Source organism: Xiphophorus hellerii, chromosome 22, assembly GCF_003331165.1.
Source record: "Xiphophorus hellerii strain 12219 chromosome 22, Xiphophorus_hellerii-4.1, whole genome shotgun sequence".
Lineage (NCBI taxonomy): Eukaryota > Metazoa > Chordata > Actinopteri > Cyprinodontiformes > Poeciliidae > Xiphophorus > Xiphophorus hellerii.
In genome coordinates this window covers 6,258,803-6,283,608 of record NC_045693.1, presented here as the reverse complement: position 1 = coordinate 6,283,608, position 24,806 = coordinate 6,258,803, and the positions used below count along the sequence as shown (strand labels likewise).

Here is a 24,806-nt window from a genome sequence, read left to right as displayed (position 1 = left end):
TTTTAGCTTGTCATAAGAACAGAAAATTAGAATCTGCTGGATGTAAACAAACTTTGACAACTCATTTGTGACTTCACAGTTACAAAGAGCAGCTAGCAGCATTAGCATTGTCATAGCTAGACTATGACGTTTGCAGATGACATTCTGATGTGCCCAAGGTCGAGCGGCATTGAACTTATTTAAACGCTACATGACCTTTAGAAAAAAACTCAACTTATAATTTCATTTTTGAAGAACCATTATTTTGTTTGGGTTTTTAGGTTATAAAATACACAAAATAATCTTGGGGGAAAAAATGGAACCATTTTCTTTTATGCATTACTGATATTTGTATAAAATGATTTTCAGTTATGGGTTGCTGATTGTAAAGCAGTAGTTTATTTAGCCTGCCATCAACGAAAAAAATGTGGCTTCATCTTTCAAAGCCATATTTTCACATTTGTATTAAAAATATACATATGTAAATATTGGGGCTGTGACAAATGGTTATTTATTGATAATCTATTCTATTGATTATTCTGATGATTTATCAATTAGTTGATTAAAAATGGGCACACTGTGTATTTTTATTTAACCACTTAAGTTTATTTTATACAATATTAAAAGTAGATAAAAACACAAAGTAAATAAATAGGAAAACAAACATTTTATTGTCTAAAATGCAAACTCCAATCAACAAAATTAGTTGACCATGTTTCCAATAATCAGATTGATCCCATTAATCATTTCAGCCGTAGAAAATACGAAATAACTTGAATAAATTAATATGTCACTATAGAACAACAAAAAGTTTTATTCACACATTTATAAATGTCAGTTCCAAAACAAAATATTTAGTTTGAAGATTAAATATTAAGCTACAAATACAAAATATTAGAAAATAAAATATCTATGATAGATGCTGATTACTGACACTTTAATGTCATCTTATTGTGGAAATATATTTTTTTCATTATTTTTAGGAAAGTCATTGCTTTATATTTATACTATGTAAATATAAATATTTATATTTAAGAGAGCATCAATGCCACCATAAAAACCTTCATCATAACTTCATACAGAAACTGTGCGCCATTAACTTTCTTTTATTACACATTCCGACACGATCAACTCTTCTTCCGTCCTTGGACTGAGCTTTTCATCTCCATCTTTTCAAATCTCATCCCTTCCAGCTGAGTCAGAGAGGAACGTTTTCATTTCTGCCAAAACGTTCAAAGTTTTCACTCTGACTCACTAGCGGTTCAGAAACACGAGAGGAAATTAAATTTTTACTCCACAAGAGTTTCACTTCTTCTCTTCCTGTTATGTTAAAAATGGAGATCAGAAGGAAAAAAGAAAATGCCTTTGTTTATAGAGTAGTGAGGGCTGGCAGCTGCGCTTTGTGAAGGTCTGCAAACATGAATGTTTTGCTTATGTTACCAAACGTATGTGAACGCGGCGTCCTTCGCAGAGACCTCCCCGTGACAACGCCGTGTGCTTTTCGTTCAGCAAACCCACACAGAGCGCGTTCACGTCCACTTCATGGGAAACGTAACCGCAGCCAATTTGGAGGCAATCAAATATTTAAACTGTCAAAATCAGAGGGACAGGATGTGAGGTCACACATCCAGCAGAAAAAGAAAATGTCCTCCTAATTTTTACGAAGGGGAAAAGATTTTGGTTTGCGTTCCCTTGCAATAAATTAGCAAATACTCCTTGGTCACAAATGTCGATTTAAAATTTCAAATATTTAGAGGTTTAAAGAAAACGTGTCTACTGTATACATTCTTAATTTTTTGGTGCAAAAAACTGATTGAAAATCAATTTGAGGCAGGGGTGTCAAACTCATTTTTATTTTTTGGGCCAAATCAAAAATCTGAATGTTCTTAAAGGGCCAGAATGCATTGATAAAACCATTAAACTGTTTAAATATCAATAAATAGATGTTTGCTTCAGCATTCAATAGATGTTTCTTAAAATTAAATAATCACTGATCAGTCCCTTCAGGGTTTTGTGATTGTTTTAGTGATTTTATTGCAGACAACATCACAGATTAACAGATAATTAATGAAATATTAATGAAAGTTAAAGGTAAAAAAAAAAGTTAAAGGGCAAAAGGTCAACCAGCCCCCCGACTTTTACTTTTACTAAATCAAAATGACCTTTACACTTTTATTAATATCTTCAAAGCAGCACAAACAAAAAATTTTGCTGCACAAACGTAGTCGAGTTGACACCAGTTTTGTTTGATTTAAAGAAAGCAGGGGGCTGGTTGACCTTAAAATGACCTCTGGAAACATCTTTAAAATTACAGCGGCACAAACAAAAGATTTTGCTGCACAAACGTTTGACACTGCTTTTGTCTAATTTGAAGAAGGTGGGGAGGCGACTTCACTCAAGTACTTTACAAAAACCTTATATTATAGCAGAAAAAGTATTAAATTACGCCGAATGAACTAACCAGCACATTACTGCGAGACGACGCAAAAGTTTTACAAGAGAATGTAAAAGGAAAAACATCCTCCATCCTCCGTACCTTTTAACATCTCCAACAATTTCAGGACATCTTTTTTTTAAACCAGGTTTTTAGAGAGGAAACACAACACTGTGACCTTAAGATTCTGAAATCTCCACTTAGACGGAAGGGACATGGTAGCAGAGACGTAAACAAAAGAATATCTAAAGTAAACCAAAGCTTAAGCTTTCCACTTATTTGCCTCAGACAAATAAATCATCAGCTCCGTTTCAAAAACCGCTGGAATATGATACAGACGTTGTTATCCTGGGAAGGGAAGGGAGCTGAAGATAAGACAGAGCGCTGCAACTAATCACTTTAAAAACTCAGACACTGACCTGGAATAGTTTACGAGATAAAACCTGGTACAGCCAGACAGAAATGATCGCTGCTCTGAGATAATGAAGTCAACAAATAAATCTGGAGCCTCAAACTCTAAGCTACATTTAAAAAAATATATATATAGTTTTGAGCATTAAAATATAAGAAATAAATAAAGTAACAAGAATAAAATCAAATACTATAATAAAATCATAGTATTACAGGAATAAATTCATAAAATTACGACTTCATGCTTGAAATATTATAACTTTATTCTCGTATGATTATTATTGAAATATGACTTTCTTTAAGAAACTTACTCTTGTAATATAATGACTTTATTTTTCTAATTTTATTTTATTTTTTTATTTTATTTTTCTAAGTGTGGCCCTAAATTCAGTTCAATAAAAAATATTCTATTCATCCCAAAGGGAAATTAAATGTCATCGTGAATGGCGATGCTGCGGGAAGGAAGGATCTTCAGTAGCAGTCAGTCTTGCAACGAATCTGAAAATGCCTCTGACTGAAGACTGTTACTTTATGATAATCTCATCACTGTAAAGACATGCTAACAGCTAAATATCTGCTAGCATGTTATACAGATAATATTTCAGTGACCAATAGCTGTTGGCAAGCGCTGCTAATCCACCTCATTTGCTTTTGTTGCCTCTATTTAAATCTCTGTCTGGCTGCTTGATCGTCGTTCAGGTGCTATCGGAGCTTTGAGATGCTAATCACCTGCTTCCAGTTGTAAAAACAATGCCTTGTCGCCACGGTTACGCATCATAACAACTCAAGGAAGGTAAATAAGAGCTGCACAGCATCCAAACCCAGAGGGAACAGTTACCCAAATAACAACATATAACATATAAAATCAAACTATTTTCACAATTCAAATACTTACTTTAACTTCTGGCGACTAAAGTCCCAAGAACTAAACTAGGAAAGAGATATTTTCAGTTTTCTTCACCATCTTCTTGGAACCAGATGGAGAAAAACTTCATCTTGAAGACGTTGCCACTAAATGTTTTAAAGGCTGTTTTCACTCATTTGGGGAAGAAATCATTTTTCTTTGAATGTTTTAACTGAGGAATCTTTATACTAGTTTATTTATGATGGTGTTAACTTTCTCTATTCTGCTGTGAATGTTTTGAAAACTCTGTGTGCCGCTGCCAGTCTTGGCCAGGATTCTCTTGTAAAAGAGATTTTTAATCCCTGTGGGACATTCCTGGTGAAATAAAGGTTAATAACAAAGATAAAAAATTTAACTACTCAACAAAGTTTGGAAAAAATCAAAATGTGCAGAGAAAGTGACTTTGAACTGAAGAAATGAGCCGTGATTTTAGGGTTTTCCTGACTATTTACTCATTAAAAGTGAAAAAATCCCAACAGAAAAAACATCCACGCCTTTGAAATGTAGCAGGCATAAAAAAATCTGCAGGACAAATCAAACCTTGATGCAGCCGGCTGGGATCGAATTCCCGACCTTATGACCTTTGATCTATATTCATTAGATAGACTGGTAATTTATCTCGCAGAATTTTCAATACGTTCACTGAACTCCAATCCAAAACTGCACAGCACTCTGGGAAATGTAGGCAGAGGAAAAGGTTTTAGCAGCTCAACCTCTCACAGCCAGCTAGACACGTTTGATGGAATCAACTAACTCACTCACTCTTTAATTGCCTAGCAACTCACTTATTCTATGGTTGCCTAGCAACGACCTGCTGAGTAACTGGCGCAGCAGCAGTTCAAGTTTTTGCCTCATGGCTGCTTAAAAACAAACAAAAAAATAACATTGTGAAGTGAAAACTGGATAAAACAGGACCAGTCTGGGAGTATTTTAGATGTTTAACACAAAAAACTAGCCAATAATTATTGTTTGAGTGATATGAAATGCTTATATTGTGATAAGATTTTCAGCCATATTGTCCGGCCCTACTCTGGTCCAAATAAAAACCTCAGTCTTGGTTCGGTTGAAGTGAACTCTTGTGCGCTGTGAATCAATATGTGAACACCAAGCGGACTGGGGTTTGCTCCAAAGGCAGGAAGTGGACTACAGCGCAGGGTATTCTGGGTAAATACAATCAAAGCAAACGCACTAGTTTAGCCCTAGCAGGAGAAATGACTGTTGGTCTTTTTACCAAAGACAAACGAGAAATCCTAAAACTGCTCAAATCTGACACCACTCCATTTTTGATCATTTTGTAAATAAGGACATTGTGCTCATTGTCCTCTTCAGAGGTTTTCATGTTGTTTCCTTCAGTGATTCTTGGTGCAGTGCCCCTGCAGGCGAGGAGGGGAACTGGTTCTTCAAAGCGTTTGGTTCGTTTAGCAGTGTGAAAGTGAAACGCAAAAGCTGAAAATGTAACAAATGTTGCAATTTTCAACAAACTTCCTTGAAGACAGCAGAGAGCAGGTTTGCTTTACCCTCAGTTTACTTTCTGGCGTATTTTTGGTTGTTTTTCTGCCGTTTGGTTCATAATTAAGTCCTATATTCTCTCTGGATCTCAATTTTTGTTTGGCCCAATTTACAAAACACTATATGTGTGCATGTGCACAAAAAAAGACAAGTCTGTCATCTATTTTGGAGCCGTCTGATCGTGAATGTTCAGTTGGAAACCACAAACAGCTGCTCTGTTGCCTCCTGTCCCACTGTGTGTCCCTATAGCATGACGCGGTTGGGTCTGTTTGGGTGGCGCGGCGAAAAAAACAAGAAGTCAGACAGCCGAGGTCTGGTTCCGTGGGAAATTTGCAAATGTTTTAACAAGGGTCGAAGGGAGTGTAAAAGAGCTGGTCTGAAAGAGCTTTCAATTAATTGGATCCATATTAAGATAAGGCGGTCTGGGGAGCTGCTGGCCGACTACAAGGCTTTTACAAACAGGGGGAGCTGACAGCGATAAGGCCAATGAACCTCAGAGGAGTGAACCCTCCACTGCAAAAAAACAGAACGAAAACCAAGAAAGACATATACTTTATTCGGCCGTAAAGCCCAGTGTTTTGAGCAAATAATCAGTAAAGTGAGCAAGTGATAAGAAAAAGGCTGTGAGAACAAAATACAGAGCGTTGGAATTTAATCTGCAGAAAATAAATAGTTTAGAGTTTGTTTTTCCCTCTGGAGAAAATAAGAAAAAAAAACAAACACCTTTAGCATCAGGAGTGATGAAGGTTTTAGCCTGAGTTGCCTCACCTTTCCACGGTGGCTGCAGCTTCCTCCAGCTGGCTCAGGAGGAACGGATAGAGAGCGGGAAAACGAGTGAAAAACTCCCGACCCGTCATCCTGTGGGCAGAGGGAGAGAAGGAGAATGGTACGATGATTAATAACACCGGCAGGAAATAATCCATGACCTCATATTTGATAATAATCCTAACTGGTCCGAATGTGTAAAACTTACATTTTAAAGGGACAATATTATGTATTTTACATCCACATAGAGCCATTTTATAGTACAATCCAGTACCTATGTTGACTTCAGATGTTATAAAACTGCTACATACTGACTTAAAGGTGACCTTTAAGTCACCTTTAAGAACAGGTTAGGACAGGTCTAGGAGTGATACAAAACATCGTCATGATATTTTTTGCAAAAAAAGACATAGATAGTAAGATATTACTCTTTTCAGCTCTGCCAATAAGCTGCTTTAGGGCGTCTTGTTGCTTTAAATCCAAATAATTTGCTGCTGGCCACGCCCCCCAACTCAACGTTTACACTTGCACATGAAAATGACTGCAAACAGATACGCAATTATACAACCGTACACCTTGAAAAGTACAAGTGGAGCCTCCTCCACGCTCAACAGGAATCCAGCAAGGGGTTTCTGAATAGTAAGTCAACATTACCAGCAGCCATTGTACAGCGCATTAAATGCCACTTAGTACCATTTATTACTCTATTTCGTTATAATACATGTAATTTTATTGCATGGTTTCTATAAAGTTTATTATTATTATTACCACACAGCAGTAAAACCAGCTGACCAAATGTGCTGGAGCTCAGCTTTGGTTGCTAGGTAATGGGTGGAATTCTGCTAGGGTTGCTAGGTAACAGGCAGAACTCTGCTGATTTGTGATGTTACATTCAAGAAGTTTTTGAAACGACTCATTTTCCAAAAAACATTAACTTATGCCAAAAACCGGTAGGATGTTTTTTTTAAGTGCTTAAGTTGCTTTTAGAAGCAGTAGAGACCTAAAAGGAAGTACAAAATCTTCCCCCAAAAAACGACGTTTTCATAATACGTCCTCTCTAAAAGAGGTCAATTTTTGATGATAACACTACAACATGATCTAATGCTCAAAAAGGTAGATTTTACATAACACCCTTCCCCCTTAAAAATGCATGTTTGAATCTCTGTTTATCTATACATCAACAAAGAAACAGAAACCAATAGAAAGAGAAGGAAACTTACTGGAAACAACAGCCAGACAGAGTGACTCAAAACACAGATGATAAACTCAGAAATACAGTAAACTTAATTTATAAAGTTTACTGTATAAAGTCAAATAAACCTTAATTTAGTAGCTTATCTCACTTCCACTCTGATGTTTTGAAATTTACCGTCTGAAATGCAAACTCAGTCTCCAAGCAAAATTTGGGTAGAATTACGAAAACATCAGCATGTGGGTTTTTCACAGAAAATTCAAGATCAAAATTCTCCTCCCAGTTTCTTTTAAATGTGCTATACAAATAAACTTGATTGACTGATTTATGCTTTCAAAGGTATAAAGTACAGTACCATAGCATTTAGACCAAATTCTGCATTCTAGTAATAAATGTGATAATTAGATGGACTTTCTCTGCCAATATTGATATTTCTTCTTGGTAACCGAGATGCTAAAGCTCGTAAAGACAAGATGTTGTGGACATTGTGATCAAGGAAGAGCAAGCAGAGTCAGCAATCCCTAATAATAAGGATATAATAACCTGACAATTTAGTACCATTATTTTATTGTGTACTACTATGAGTGTTATTGTTATTACCACTGATTAAAGCAGTTTCAGTCAATCACATGTTGATCATCTCCAACAGACACAAACATCTTCTGTGTAACATCATGTCTCTTAGGGATAAGTTAAAGTCTCCAGTCCAAACACAACAGACTGTTGTGTTTTTACCAGCAGATAAGACACTGCAGGCTGTTTTCTCTGGCTTTAAAATCACACACTCAACAACTATTTACAGCATAATGTGCACATTGTTTACCATTTACCCTCAGAGCCTCATTAATGCTTTACACCACAGATTCTACAAGGTGTCTGAAACATTCCTAAAGGAGTGAATAACATCACGCAATCATTCATGACCCAAATTTCTAGTGCTACTACATCCAATGTTGCTCTCTTGGATCAAGATCTGAACTTATGAAGAATAAATTAGTTAATTTACCTCATTGTCACATTCAAGAAACCAGTTTTAGATGATTTGTGATTCTTCTGCTATACTAGTGTGATGACAAACGTCTTGCGTTTGTCGCAAGCAGTGACGTCTTTCTGTCTCCCAGTCAATGAACTGTAGCTATGCTTTCACACAACTTTGAGCAAACTTTTTAAAATGTTGAAAAAAGAGAGGAAAAAAGCACCTTCAGCATGTTCCCAACCATTAGTTTGGAGCCAATAGATTAGGCTACAGGAAGAGGTTGACATGACGCTATGCTAAGCTAGCATGGACTACAGATCTTAGAAAAATAGAAGTAATGTGAGGTAAATTTTTGCTACAGCAAAACTTGCTTGGCAAATGTGTTTCCATCTCCGGTTTAGCGCCTTAATGCTTCTTCGGACAAGCCAAAAACCACCTCAAGTGACCAAAAAAACTTTGAATTTTGAAGTTTCCATTAGAGCTGGACAATAAATCAATAACATGTATCGTGATAGACGCGTGATCAATGTCAAAAGATAATACATCTGATGGAATATTTAATAATTTCACTTAACTTGGTGCTGTCAACTAACTCACTCACTCTTTGGTTGCCTAGCAACAACCAGTTGAGTAACTCGCGCAGTAGCATTTTACGGTTTCGCCTCATAACTGCTTAAAAATATAAAAAGTTGTGGAGCGAAAACTGGATAAAACAGGAACGGCAACACCACCAGTTTGGGAGTATCTAAAACATTTGAAACAAAAAAACTAATCAATAATTAGTGATACTGACTGATATGAAATCCTTATATTGTGATACTTCAAAATGTGCATAAAAGTACATTAATAGAAACACGGCTTGGCGTTGGCAGCTCCACCTGATTCTCATCTCACTTCACAGACATTTTGGCCTTTCTCCCATTGACTTGATTTGTCTCCGACAGGGGATCGCAATCGTTTCTCGTATAGCTGAGACTCCAGATCCTTTGTATGAAGCAAAGCGTAGAACAAGGGGCTGGTTTCTACTAGCACGACGCAGTAGCTCCACCCTAACTGTACCACTTTTATAATGAAAACAGACAAAACAGCATAACAAACCACATTGACCCTAACAGTACTGCTAAAAACATATTACCCACACAAAGACACTATGATTACCAGCCTAAACTGCCATTTTGATTTTAATGACTTCCTGGAAAATGCTCCTGTGGAGGAAACCTGCCTTTTGTTTCAAATATCCCCACATAGCGTGTAAAAGTCATAACTGGAACAACATTAGACCAAAACAGTAAAATATCCTACGCAAGACAGCCAAAAAAACAACAACATAGTGATAAAAGGCAGCAATAAAGGTTTTAGAACATGTATGTATGTCTGATGTTATGACGAGCCGATAAGTTTTTGCTCCAAATCCTGTCAAGCTAAACAAATCCAGCCTTCATCTTTGTTTATCCTCCCAAAGCCAGAAATAAACCTTCCCATTCTTGTGTGAGCAGCACCAACCGTCACGTTTGGGCCTATGCATTCGCTCAAACACATATGTGACTGTCAATAAAATTACAAACTTTATATTTAACTCTGGCGGTCTTCAACCACCATTCAGCCTGAGGGCCAATAAAGTTTTTATTTGACTCTGTCTGTCTAAATCAAGTCCCTCCAGGAGGGAAGAGGTTTGCTCTGCCCAACTGTTGATCACAAGACTGAGGAGACACTGCTGCACTCTCAGAACGACGGGGAAAACAAGCTAACACACATTCAGCAGAACAAAATCTGTCCAAAGGCCTTCTCCAACATGGAGGCAACACTTCAGAGAGAAATGGTGATCAATGTATGGCATCTGAATGCAGAACCTGCATGAGAAACATTTGTTTGAGTGCGGATGTTCTCCTAATGAGAGTTTGTTTGCCTGACAAGTCTGCGCTCCTGGCGGTCAAAGGTCACAGGCAGCGTCAGAGCATATTAGACGGAGAAGGAAAAGGGTCAAACAGGAGGTTAGTGAGGCGTTTCCATCCACTCATCAGAGAAAAGGTTGTCATATGATTTTAATGATTTATTTGAACTGTTCTCATAAGACACACAGCTGCAGATGTTTGAAGTTTGTTGTGGGAGCGTTGAGATCAAAGCCATCAGTAGGACGAAGTGTGGACTTTTTGGCAACGCTAGCTGCGTTTCCATTGACCATAATGGAAAAGACGCAAAGATAAATTTGCTTACTGGAAACACACCAATTTTGATAAAAAGTTTTTGCAAAAAGATGAGGTGTTTTTTTTTCTAGCAGTAGCAAAATTTGCGTATTTCGAAAACCTCAGAACAAGCAAAAATTCATAAGTTAAAATATGTGCACTAAATAGGAAAAAACATTTTTTTATTTTTTGTTGTATAATCATTTCACTACTGAAAAGGGTATAAAATGCAACACTAAGGTTTATTTGTTTCTAAGAAAAACAATTCAGCTGATTTTTGGCAACAGGTTGATATTCTTGGGTGTCTGGACAAGCAGTCATTTCAAAAACCTTCCAAAAGTAACGTCACAAATCAGCAGGAACTGCTCCTCACCTAGCAACCCCATGGAAGCCCAGCCCGTTACCTAGCAACCCCAGCAGAATTCTGCCCCGTCACCTAGCAACCAAGCGGAACTCTAGCACATTTGGTTAGCTGGTTTTACCACTTTGTGTGCTGGAAAAGACAAGTGTTTTGCTGTTGACCTACCACTTGCTGCATTCTTGCTGGTTCTCATGTGAGTGAAAATGTTGAGCTCTGAACTGATCAGACTAAAATCTCATTATCTAAGATTGATTTTGTGCCATAAATTAAATGTAATGTTTTGGCTAGCCCATAAATCTATCCTAGCCTGTTCAAGTAAGCATAATAGGTCGCCCTTAAAAGTTTAATATTAAAATTTAGTTTGTGGTTTTAGCATTTATTTCAGGATTAGTTTGTGATTGTGATCTTTAATCATGCTGTGGGTGGTCAGGATGTATTAAAAGCATTTTAGATGTGTATTTTTCTCGATGGGGAGTCTGTCAAATTCCTGCAAATGCATCTATAATCTGTGAAATCCGTACACACTTGCATGACGCCAAGGCCTTTAGAAACACTTTCTCCTCTGCTGAAAAGGGAGTAACCTTCCAGAGGAGCTTGGCAAAGAAACATTTACGGCAACGCTCAAAAGCCCCTCTGCGGCATTAATCTGGACATTTTTATATGTACATGTGGAGTGCAAAGTGAGGAGTTGAGGCCGCGTTGAGATAAAGCCGCCTCAACGCGGGGGCCTTGGCTGGAATGCAGTGAGCAATCTTCGCTCTGTCAGCTTTGTTTACAGTTGCATTTATCTCCACCGCAATATCTCATCGACATCCATCCCTGGTCACGGAGCGTAGCGAGCCATCAGTCTGCGCTTTAGTTGGACGACGATCGCCATGCAAACAATATCACTGGATACAAGTTATTTCAGAAAATACACATCTGGCATTCCCACAGACAACATCAAATCCAGGCTTTCCAAACACTCAAATACACATAATTGTGTTTGTCTGAGCAGGAAATGTGTTTATTCTCCAGCTCCAGTGAACCAAGAGAACGCTGCACACAGAGAGCCAAATATTAGAGTGGACAAGCTGTCACAATACGTTTTCTGCTGCCAGAGATCACAACCACAAAGTCACGGTAATAACAGGGACCAGATGCACAACAGACTGCAGAAAAGATAAACTCCCAAAGATGCAATTATAGGAATAAGTTGCAAAACAACTGCAATTCTCTGATATGAAGAAGGCAAATTTGACAATTACGCTACTAAAAGAGAAATAAACCAAATCACTACGACTTAAAGAGATCATTTCCATAATAGTATTTTTCATTTATTATGAAACAAATTCTCTCACAAGCACATAAAAATAACCTCATGCTCTAATAAGAAGAGCATTACATTTCAGAAAGCTGAACAAGGTGTTGGACAGAAGACTAAAACCACATGTAGAAGATAAACAGGAGCCAACTCAGCTGGGGTAACAGCGTTCAGAGGCCTTGAGCCAGTAAAAATACTACATAAGGAACCAGACAGAGGGCTCTGGAGCAGAAAGCCCTGGGAAAGTTAGGCCTGGATTACCCAACAACTTCAAAATCACTTTGGAGTCCCAATCATGCAGGGCCCAAAACGTCACTGACCGTAGGTCAAACTGCAAACCTTATGGCAACTGGAAATTAACATTTAATTTGATCAATCAATACTCACAAATGTTTTTCAAGGACAAATTTATGGTCTATGTTAACAAAAACCTACAAGAAAATAGATTTATGAATATCAGCCAAGCTAACTCTCCTGTGAGGCAGGAGACTCATGCCAACTCATGCCAAAGTAATGAGCTAAAACTTACACAAAAATTAATAAACCCCATTGCTGATGTTGCAAGAAACTCAATTTACAGGGTCTCTCTTACTAAATAGAAATGAGGTAGCAGATATATTAAAAAAAAATTTCATGCTAATTTTCTGCAAGACTTTATTCTACCAACAGCTAGCATGCTAATTGTGACAAAGAAATATGCTACAGATTATACAGAAACTTAATAAAAGCTGTTTTACAATAGTACAAGGCTAATACAGAGTCTGTTCTTAAATAGAAACAAAATAACATATCTCCCAAGCTAACTATGAAGCTTTGTTTGACCAATAGCTAGCATGCTAACTGTGACAAAGCAATATGCTAAAGTATATAGAGACGTTTTAATAAATACTCACCTTAGTATTGAGCAACGCTAATGTTTCTAAATCAAAATTACATGACAGATCAAAAATATCAATCAAGCTAGCTTCTCTGAGCCTTTATTTTGGCAACAGCTAGCATGCTAGGTGTGACAAAGAATTTAGCTAAATGTTAAACAGAAAACTAACACAATCAACTGTAACGTTGTAAAAGGATCATTTATAGTGACTCTGTTTCTAAATAGAATTAGAGTCATTTTAATAAAAACAAGGCAACCCAAAGCTCAATTTTACCACCAGTTAGCATGCTAAATGTGATAAAGCTAAAATACGAATCAAGCTAATGTTAAACACTAGATCAGTCATCCTTATTAAACTAAAGCCTAGTGATGGTTAGCTGATTTTGCTATAACAAGGGTAATACTGTTATGTTATTATATTAATATGAAGATGCTGAAGAGCTATAATACTTAGTAACATTAACACCAAACTTTAGCATTTTACCATCACATTAAACAGCACACACCACATTGTTTACCCAAGTTATTCGCTAATAGGGTCGTTTTATCAAAGTAGTTCCAGTGCAGGATCAAAACTGGAGTTACAGCTGGTTTTTAACAGGTGCTATAAAACAGAAAAGACCCGAATGTGTTTTCCGCAGGAGAGTTTACTCCGAGAAATGCCCAATGTCTTACTCTGATCCTCTGTGGAGAATCGCAGTGAGGGAACAATGCTAACCTACAACAGATTGGTTTCCATCATAACTGCAAACAGGCTTTTTAAACCCCGTCTTAAACAACAGCACCACTAACATTCTCAACCTGCTTTTCTAATCTTTAATATTTGCACAAGACTTTTTAGATCTTATTTTAAGCAGGATTTAATGACACTATCGTTCATAGTAGTAGACCTGTCAGTGTTTATAAACTGAGAAATTGTATTTAATTCAAAAATACTTAAATAATAATACAAAATAAATGAAGTCATAAGTAGCGGTTGTGATTTCAACTCATTGTAATATTTAAAGAGACAGTGGGAGCAGTAGAGACTTTGAGCTTTTATTATTTTAGCAATCATTTAAAGTTTTACTAAAATGAAATCTCCATGTTTTGTTGTTTTCACTGCAGATTAACGCTTGAACTAACAGAAGTTTAAAACACACCAATGAGAACATTTTAATTTTTTGCTGATTTTAATGAGCAGCTTTTCAGTTTTGAATTAAATCAAAAGTTTTTGTGTTTGTTTGTTTTAATAAATAAAGCTCTATCATAATTTCAATCATTTTTAGTCAATTTTTCAGGAGACAATAAAAAGGAGACAATAAAATTACCCTCAAGCCAAATCATGTTGCTGCAGCTCAGCTTCTCAACTACCCTGCACTTCAGCTGGACATGATGATTGCAAAATATATAAATGCATGTGGGAAAAACACTTGAAGCCATGCCTGCCTTCTATTTCAATTCGCTTTTCTCCAAACACTCGAGCTGTTGTTTGACAAGGTGCTGTGAGGCAGGATTCTTCCGAAAACCTTAAAAAGCAGTCCGCAATCTTTCAAACAATTCTCCAAAGCAGAGCCAATATGGATTCAACCAAAACAACGAGGGTTTAACTCATAAACAAGATGACTGCTTACACATGGAAACTCATTTTGAGCGTGCGATACTTATAGATTGTGATGTAAACATCGTAGCCACGGCTAACTGTGTCACCTGATGTTTTTGACAGCAAGTTTTAGTGTAGGCTCACATTTAAAATTTTAAAAAAGAAAAAACACAGAGATCCACCCACATCTTTTATGATTTCCAAAGTTTTGGGCCGAAATCGCCAGCTCAAAAGTTTTCACTAGTCAAAAAAACAAATCACCAAAATGTTAGTTTTTTTTACCCACTCAACAATAAAATAAGCATTTACTATTTTAATTAAACAAATAATCAGACTTTTTTTGTAGGAATGAGATTGTACATCCAAAACTTCAAATGTTTTTGAACGTTTTCCTTGTTAAATGAATTGCAGCCCAGTTTGTCTATTATTTTGGGCTCGATTAAAGAAAACTGGAAAAACATTTCATCTGTTCTCAGCAGTAAAAACAGGATCTAGGTCACTCTTCATCTGAAAGCACCTCAGCCAAGTTTTAATACAGGAAGTAAAAGCAGATTTGGGAGCACCAGGCTTTACTTTAAAGTACAAGTCGATGAGTTTATGTGGTCCTAGTTACCATGACAACAGAAGGGAACCAGGAAGTTTGGACAAGATGATAACTTTGTGTTGCATCTAGCATTTTTTTAAAATAGATTTTGGTTTAAAAGTCTTTTTTTTTTTTTTTTTATTTATCCTTGAATTGTGGTTAGGGGGCCGCAAAAACATCACGGCAGGCGCCACAAATGGCCCGCAGACCCCACTTTGAACACACTCAGTTTAGGAGACAGTCCAATTATTTAAAAATGTTGAAAAATATAGAATAAAAGTGACATTTATCATCTCGTGCAGGCTGTATAATATTCATGTGACTACTTAAAGAGTGATTACTCCTCATATCGTTTCAACTTTCCTTTTTCTGCTTCGTCATTCCTGCAGCAAACTTGAAATCTGAATCTGTGCAAAGGCCAATCTTCAGTCAGGGCAGCGTTACAACAGCGCCGCTTGGTGGCGATGCTTATTCTGCAACTTAACTTTACATTTTTTTTAAATGCTTTCAAAGTTGAACAGATTTATCACATTTTTTTGACATTCATGCTGGTAAAGTCCTGGAAATTATTCTTTTACTATTTTCCTATTGGATGTCTGCAGTATGCTTCAAACCTAAAACTCAGTAGAGTAAGTAAAGAGAGGGAGAAGCAGCAGACCTGTTCTTCTTTGAGTGTTCGTCTTTCCCTCTCTTCACGCCAAAGATCCTCGTGATCAGAGTGCTGAAGAGGAGCGTGGAGGAGTTCCTCACCTGGAAAACAAACAGAAGAAGAGAGGAGCTGGGAAACAGGAATCAGGAAAATGTTTTAAAAGAAGCATTCTTGAACTTCACTAAACTTAGAAATGGAAATAATTCAATTAAAAATAGTTTATTGATCGCAAAGGGAAATGAAATGTTGCTGTAACTCATATAAATTCAAAATTCTTCAGAGTTATTGCAGACAGTGATGGAATGACCTCCTGTAGCAGTCTGTATTGCAATGTATTTGAAGAAGCCTCTGACTGAAGACACTGTTTTTCTAAGATGTAGAAAAACATCTTTTTCCAAGCAGTGACAGCAGCATCTTGTATAAAGGTTCACATGAAAAAAGTTCTTAAAATGTAAAAAACAAGATTAACAATAACAACAATAATAATAACTGCATGCATCGTATAGTTTATCAGGATAAATTTCTTGCCATGATGAGAATTTTCATTTATTTATTTTAACTATAAATGAAACTGAATGATTTTTAAAATCTCCCCAAACTATCCGTATTGTTGAGATCGTTAGCTTTACTACACAGTTTGTTTAATGAGGGAATCAATAAATACCAATAAATTTGAAAAATGTAAACATTTGTTGAGAGCTGTTGGGGGAAAGGATCTCCTATTACGCTCCTTTGTGCATCTAGGATGCAGCAGTCTGTCAGTAATAAGACCTTAATGTTGCTTTTTATTAAGTAAAAGCTTCAGATTTAGACTTACTGCCCACACAGGAGAGGTGAATCCCAGCACAGCAGCTTGCATCCCGTCTGAGACGAAGGGAATGATGTTTTCCCCCAGACGAGTGTCTCTGTACAGAGCTCTGAGGATGTTCAGAGCATGCACCTGTGGTGAGGGAAACGCATGTTTGGAAACCACATCAGAAAAGTTTAAATCTGTGAGTGAGAGGGTCCAACCTGAGGCACGGTGGAGGCGTCGGTGTTCCTGTCAGCCGCCGGCGAGGCCAGAGTGATCAGCTGCCTCATGGTCGCCTTCAGGAGGCTGCAGCTGGACGCCTTCGGCTCCGAGGAGAGCAGCGCCTGCAGGGGAACGCGAAGGTAACGGAGGGATCGTTTAGAAACTTAAAAATTAGAAAATTAAAGCGTGACTGACCTGAAACAGAGAGTTGACCTGACATTTGCCTCCTCGAGCCACAGTTTGAAGAGAGTTCACAAAGGATCACACGATCAATATTGATAGATAATACATCTGATAAAATACTCAATATATATAGATCATTCACTGAACTCCAATCCAGAACCGCACAGCATTCTGGGAGATGTAGGCAGAGGGAAAACTTTAGCCACTCAACCTTTCACAGCCAGCTAAGCAAGGTTGGTGGAATCAAATAATTCTCTCAATATTTGGTTACCTAGCAACAACTTGCTTGGTAACAAGCACTTTTAAGTTCTCCCTCAACTATGGTTACCTAGCAACAACTTGTTGAGTAGCTTGCAGCAGTTTCAGTTTTCTCTTAACTGCTTAAAAATAAAAAAATAACAGAAATCAGAGAAAACAGGAAAGATCACACCACCAAAAATCGAATCAATAATTATCGATATCGACTGACACAAAACGCGTATATAATGATATGTTTTTATTATCCATTCCTAGAATCAATGTGTTGGATATTTCTGTTCGATTGCTTGTTTCCTTTTGCTGGTTTTATGCACTGTACAATGGCTGCTGGAAAGTACAAGAGTTTTGTTGTTAATGACTTAAAATCCAGAAACCACTGGCTGGATTCTTGTTGGTTGTACAGGAGGCTCCACTTTTGCTTTTCAAAGATGTACAGTTGTATAATTGTGCATCTATTTGCAGCCATTTTTGCGTGGCTAGCAACAGATTATTTGGATTTAAAGTGACAAGACATCTTAAAACAGACTAAAGTTTCATTATCTAAGAATGATTTTATGAAAAAAATTTAATAAACATGTTTTGTACAGACCACAGAGTTACGGTAATCTGTTCAAAGAAGCACCTTTTTGTCCAAACAGGTTAAAACTGCTTGTTTCTCTTCTTTTCTGTTTCCTCCTTGACAATGTTGGCTGTTTTTCAGCTGAATTAAATGTGAAAAAGTTGTGAAATCGAGTCAATGGAGCGAGAAGCAAAGGAGCGAGAGCCGTTTTCCATCCAGCCAGTGACAGTGGGAGGGACCTCGATGACTGAGAATCCTCACTAATGCAGAACGAGGCTGTTTGTTGCCTGTTTTATGGCTCTGATCTCAACTCCAGCTGCGCTTCATTCACATGAAGAGGCACTGATACTCTGACTGCATTACATCATTTCTGATGGGAGCAGAGAGTTATCTCACAGAGATGGGAGCCGGCCGGACCGGGCCGGGCCGGGCCTCACTGCAAAAACACTAAAACAAGTTAACAAGAAAATGATTCTAAATTCCAGTGGAAACGTCTCAGGACAGCTGGAAGGAAGCAAAACAGCAAGAAATAGAAGCTTATTAAAGTAAATGATTAATAGTTAATGTTGATGAAAAACTACTAGATCCACTGGCAGATAATTTCAGTAGGTAGGTAGGAAGGAAGGAAGGAAGGAAGAATAGAAAGAAAGTAGGATAGAAAGAAGGAAGGAAGGAAGGAAGGAAAGTAGGATAGAAAGAAAGGAAGAAAATGAGGAAGGAAGGAAAGAAGGAAAGTAGGATAGAAAGAAGGAAGAAAGAAAATCAGGAAGGAAAGAAAGTAGGAAAGAAAGAAATCTGATTAATCATTTCAGCTTTATTGGAGACTAAGTAGCTCTTAAATATATATTCTGAGATATATAATATTTCATGAAAGAAAATGCAAAAGTTTTAAGATTTTATTAATTGTAAAACCTAAAAATAGAAATAAAATGGTGCTTCTTGAAAATGTCAACAAATTTCCCATGGTAGAGATTTATCAAAATAAAAAGTTCACTTTTTTTTCAAATGTTTTATAATATTTGTGTCTCTAAGTGTGTTTTTTTTAGGGAACTTTAATCTAACAGGAGGTCCTGGTTAAATAAGCTCAATCACGCAACAAGGAAATCTCCAGAAATCTTTTTAGTAGAAGAAGAAAACGCTCTTTATGTTAAAAAATATTTAAATAAATTTAGAAGTTCTGATTATTTTTATTATGTACATATATGCAAATGGCAAAAATGAACAGATGGGTGTACTTTCTTGTTATCATTACCTAAAAATTGCTAACCAAACTCCTTGTGTCAAGCTTTGCCAGGAAGAACGATCTCCGTTATAACGACAGGAATGTTCTGTTCACCTGCTGGTTCTGAGTCTCGCTGCGCTCTCAATGGGTTTATTTCTAAAGCAGAAACTTCTTTAAAATCATCAGCGTGACTTCCAAGGATCTCAAGCACCCTTCGGACTCTTTCTAAGCGTTTCGTAACGTCTACCTGGATGTAGAACGGTATTCCCGCGCTTCGCCGTGTGGCACACAGCTTCGACGTCGGGTCGCTAGATTTGACCTCTTCCAGAACCTCGGAAAGCCAGCGGGACGGAAGCTGCTGCAGGTTCCGACTGCCGCTCCTTAAAACACAAAAACAGTAGGAAAATGATTCAGAATTCATTCATTTACTACTAAATAAATAAACGACATTTAGTGAAAACTGAGGATAAAAAAGGAAAGGTCACAAAAGCAGTTTGGCAGCATTTCAGATAGCTAAGATAAAAAGAAATAAAAACTATTTATTATCAATTAATCATATATTTGTATATTATCTTCACCTATACATTTAATTGTTTTATTTTTAGTATTTTTATTCACCAATTGGTATATATAAAACAAACATTATAGACTAACAAAAGAAGCTGATGTTAACCAACAACTAGATTTCCTCTTAGAATAAATACGGTGAACCTGAATGTGTCTGTCGTGAAGTCGACCTACTGGACCCGAGACGAACACAGAAGGGTTACAAAAGCAAAGTACAGTACGTATTGCTCCACGACCCTCCTGGCTACGGTGGCCGTAATGTAAGGAAACTAAAACATTTTGACTGTGTGCCACACAAAATCGCTCTGGGATTTTGTAAGCATAACCAGAATTACCGTATTTTTCGGACTATAAGCCGCTACTTTTTTCCTACACTTTGAATCAGGCGGCTTATATTCCGGTGCGGCTTTTCTGTGGATTTTTCTTCAACCACCAGGGGGCTCTTTAGCAGGAAGTGAATCATTGGAAGTCAAACTTGGAAATCAAAGAAAGTGCTAATTTTCATTTAAGCACATGCTAGCAGCAGGCACAACGGACAAATTTCTTCAAACTCATATGATGCAGCTTTTAAGTTGAGGGCTATCGATCTGGCAGTACAGGAGGAAAATAGAGTCGCTGCACGTCGCTGCACGCCAAGCTGCACGTAAGCTTGGCGTGAACGAAACCATGGTTCGGCGTTGGAGACGGAGGGCAGCGTTCTAATAAATCCAGCAGATTTATTAGAACGCTGCCCTCTGCTGCAGAAAACCGAGAGCGGAGGCGATACCAGCGGCTTACAGCCCGGTGCGGCTTATATATGTACGTTTCCAGTTTTTTTCCAAAAATTTGTAGGTGCGGCTTATAGTATGGTGCGCTCTATAGTCAGGGAAAATACGGTAATCCATATTAATTCACTAAAGGAGTGGTTTTACTGTTGTTTTCTGATTAAATTAAAGTGTGTCTTATACTCCAGAAAATGCGGTATATTGTTCAGCCATATTGTCCAAATCAACATGAGGAACAAAAGTGGCATCTCTGTAAAAAGTTTTATTTGGAGGAGTTTCGAGAGCAACAATTTGGGAATCTGCTGCAGCTAAAAGTGCAAAAAAAAAAGGAGAAAGTGAATAAGGACAGAAGAAGAGGGCAGAGAGGGAGTGAAAACACAGAGGAACGCAGCAAAGACAGAGCATCAAAGGCCTGCGGTCAGGCACCCCGCAATCAACACCCTGTAACGCAACGCACGGTCTGCATACCATCCACACAGAGCAGAGCAAACACACACTCCCAGCATCCTTCACAACCACCAGAATGTCGCCCCCGATTATAAAACAGAAAGAGAAGGAGGAGAGAGAAGGAGGGAGGGTTTCCGCAGAACAACAAAACAGGAGGACGCTTTGCTGAGCACTGGGTGGTTCAAAGCGAACGGCGCTGCGGCGGTGGAGCAGCCCGTCACCTGCCGCAGCGCCGGCTTGGAGCGCTGCCACAGGAAAACAGGAATGCTGACCATCATTCATGCTAATGCAGGAATTACTCCTGCAGCGTCCGCCATGCTTGTTGGTACACCGCCTCGTAATAAACCCGAGTTTTATTGCAGCAGCATAATCTCACACTGAGACATTTCAGACAAACCCAACCTTTAATTTCAGTCCTTTTATTTAGTCGGGGAAAAACCCGACATTAAGAAAAAAAAAGAATCGGTTTTATAAAATCCGAATGTGACATGGTTAAGTTAATCAGAGTACAACATAGAATAGAATATACTTGATTCCTAAGTTGAAATTGCTTATTTCCTGACAAGCTGCTCCATCCAAAGTGTTAAATATTCATAAATGCACTGCAAAAACACAAAATCTTATCAGTTACTTTTAGCCTAGTTTATAGTGCAAATATCTCACTTGAAATAAGACAAAACTAACTTATCAGTAACTTTTCAGCAATAAATAGGAGCTTGTTTTAAGTAAATTATCCCTTAATATTGATGATTTTTTCACTTTAAAAAATGACATTTTTCCCATGTTGTAAATTAAATAATCTGCCTGTGGAACTAGTTGCTTATTCTGGTCAAAACAGCATCTGGAAAAGTATAAAGTGTGTGAATATTTACACATAATCAGGATGTAGACATTAGAAGTAAAAGGAAAAGTCTTAGGATACCCAGCAAGTTTCCATAGCAACCATTAGACACCATCAGCAGGCTTGTGAATGAATGTGAAACCACCAGAAATGTGGCGTTTTTGGAATGCTGTAAAGACTTATGCATATAAATTTACAGATATAGATAAATGAGTTGAGTCTGAGTTTTAACATCAGGAAAAGAAAAGTAGGATTTAAATTGTGCAAACACTTCTGAACTCATCCACTCGCTAATTACTGCCCACAGCTGCTCAGGAGTGTTACCTTTCAGCCTCTGTTGGCCTGAGTATAAACACACACACACACACACACACACCCCCACACACACACCTGCAGAGCGTGTCGGTGAGCCGTACGAAGCCCACGTAGGCCAGTTCAAAGGCGCCTCGATGGCGGGACTGCAGGAGCTGCTGGCGGAAGTACAAACCGACTCCTTCCACCTGGAGGAGAGAGAACCGGGATGAGAGGAGCAGCAGCTGCTGGTGTCATGGTTTCACAGCTTCCTGTCAGCCAATCAATCAATCAATCAATCAATCAATCAGTCACAAGGTAAAGTAAAACAAACTATAATTTCCATTTGCCTGATTTTTTCTCTTTTCTCTTTTTCTACCAAAGAGAAAAAAGTTCTACGTTCTACTGGATGATTGAATTATTAGGGTTTTTTCTTATTTATATGAAAATTTTTAAAAATTTACATTTTTATCTGATTAATCGTCAGAATAATCTAAAGGATAATCAATTACTAAAATAACCTTCACATCTGGATATAAATTCAGATTTAAAAACTCAGATTCATTAATTAGGTGACAATTAACTTTATTTACAAGTATCTGAGTTTAATATGTTGCAATAAACAATAAATTAATTATATGAGATTAAATGAAAACAAGTTCAATTTCCTTTTGCATGATTCATTGTTTTTTCTTTTCTTTCTCTCTTTCCACCAAAAACTGGATGACAAAAGTCTTCAGTCTGGCGCTTTAGTCTCAACTAGACCCTGTATTAAAGGATAATTCTGTTTATGACTAGATTAAATAATCTTATTTGTCATTTTTGTTTTTTATTTACTTTGGATATTTAAAATTTATTAAATGTTCATCAGAATTTAAAGTTTATTGACTCAAAACAATATTATTGTTTATCGCAATAACTTCTGCAACAATTTATCGTCTGGGACAATTTGCTATCGCTTCCTTTTTTAAAGAAATAGAAATAAATCTGCACTTTCCTTCATGGTCTGAATGTATCCTTTGTTTGAAATTATTTAATTGCTTCATATTCATATCAGCAAGTTCTGCAGAGGTCGATAAATGAGCCGTTCATGAATCGGAGAGCGCTGGTCTTAAAGGTGCAGTACGCAGCTTTAATAAAAATGTTTGTCTTATTTTATTTGATAAAACTCAATATTTTCTGACAGATGATCTGTGAAAAAAATCAAGTTCTTCTGCCTCTTCTCTGTGGTTCTACTGCCATCTGCAGAAATACACAGATACCAGTCAAAATCAACCAGTCAGAGCCAGTAGGAGGGCCTTAGTGCAGTCAATCAGCTCATGTATGTGCCACTCACCCGCTCCCATGCACAGCACATACAAGCTCAAAAGATTGCTTTATTGCTGCGGCTGTTCTAGTGGTGGAAAAACAGCTTATCGTTACAGAAAAACAAATAAAATTTTGTTTTATGTGATCTATCCACATTATGTAGCCACAAAGCAAATAAAATGCTTTAGCTTAAAGTTTATTCTCTATTTTTTTTTTATCAACATAGAAATTTATTTTACACCTGAGAACAAAATACACGGAGCAGTACATTGTATTAGTAAAAAACAAAAAGACAAACAGAAAATAATTTGTATTAATGAATGAATATTAACTGTATGTGTGTAAAACATTAAGGTGATCTGAATGACATCAGATTGTGGAGCAATTAAAACAATCAGGTAATAATAATGACAATTCAATAAATTATTGTTGATAAAAAGGGGAATAAAGACATAATTAAATACAAGTTTATAAATTATTTCCACCAAGTGGAGTTTGTTGTGTTGCATACAGGAACTACATGGGATGAGAAGAATAATGCAGAAAGAAGGAAAAAGAAGAAAAAAAGACGCCCTAATTTAATTGATTAACTGCTTTATTGTTATATAATGCAGCTTTAAGCATCATTCTTCACGCTGACCTGAACCTTTGCTTCTCCGCTGCTGATCTATCTGAGTCAGGGTTTCTCTGCTCAGCCCAGCCGAAGCGCTGCGGTGGAAACGCTCCTGAAAGAGCAGCGGCCCAAAATTCCTCCGCAGCGACCAGAGAGCGACCGCCACGCTGAGGCACAGAGCGACTGACGAAAGTCGAGTCCTGATAAGTGTTTTCTGTTTACCCTGACTGTACGTTAGAGGTGTCTAACCAGAACTAAAAGGGTAATTACATGTGTGTAACCCAGAGACCAGAATAAAACCGCATAAAACAGAGCGGACGCACTTGATGTGGATGTGGGTCAGCTTACGATGAACAGGTGCTCCGAGACTGAAATGTCCCGACACTCCAACCATCGGTCACAAATTCTACGTTTTACACCAAATGTGTGATGTAAACAATAAAAAAATCTGTTTTATAACTCCTTTGTGGCCTTCGCACATCAAGCTGTGAGAGTGGCATGTCAGTAGCGTGACAAGTGTGCTGAAATAAGGACGCTGAGACATCCGCATAATGGCCACTGTCAGTAAAACCATCCAGTTAGTAATAGTGTTACCGACGGCGTTCTAACTATACACACGCAGAGACGCGCCGGGCCGTTTCTGTGGCAGTGTGCAAACTGTTGAGCGTGCTGCAGGTGAGGCGGCAGGGCGAGGCGGACGCAGCGCTCCGGCTCCCTGTCATTAAGGCTGCGGTATCACCACCACCGGAGCAGCGGCCAGGCCCGGCTTAGTCAGGGGTGGCACGGAGGGCACGGGGAGGGGTGGCACAGCCCGGAGGCACAAACAGCGCCCGATATGGACTGCAGGGCTCTGTTCCCACAGTAAAACTCCAGCATTTTCAGGTTTTCTGACCTTTCAAGAATCACACTTTGGAGACTAAAACAATAAAAATGAACTATTACTGCAGGGATGAGGTAACCTGAACGTTTTATGGTTTAAAACAAAACACTAATTTAACAAAAACCTTATAAAATATAAGCCAATCTTTATTTC

At 37.7% G+C, this 24,806-nt stretch overlaps 1 protein-coding gene across 2 annotated transcripts in view; it reads right to left on the bottom strand.

Moving 5' to 3' along the window:
* Positions 1-24,806, bottom strand: part of thada (THADA armadillo repeat containing) — a 110,001-nt gene that overhangs the window by 60,034 nt on the left and 25,161 nt on the right. For both annotated transcript variants that reach the window (XM_032553878.1, XM_032553879.1), the window contains exons 22-27: positions 21,952-22,061; positions 19,190-19,322; positions 16,720-16,842; positions 16,526-16,648; positions 15,718-15,809; positions 6,006-6,095 (exon numbers count right to left, since the gene is read on the bottom strand). In XM_032553878.1, coding sequence (XP_032409769.1) covers positions 6,006-6,095; positions 15,718-15,809; positions 16,526-16,648; positions 16,720-16,842; positions 19,190-19,322; positions 21,952-22,061 — 671 coding nt within the window. The remainder of the gene's footprint in view (positions 1-6,005; positions 6,096-15,717; positions 15,810-16,525; positions 16,649-16,719; positions 16,843-19,189; positions 19,323-21,951; positions 22,062-24,806) is intronic.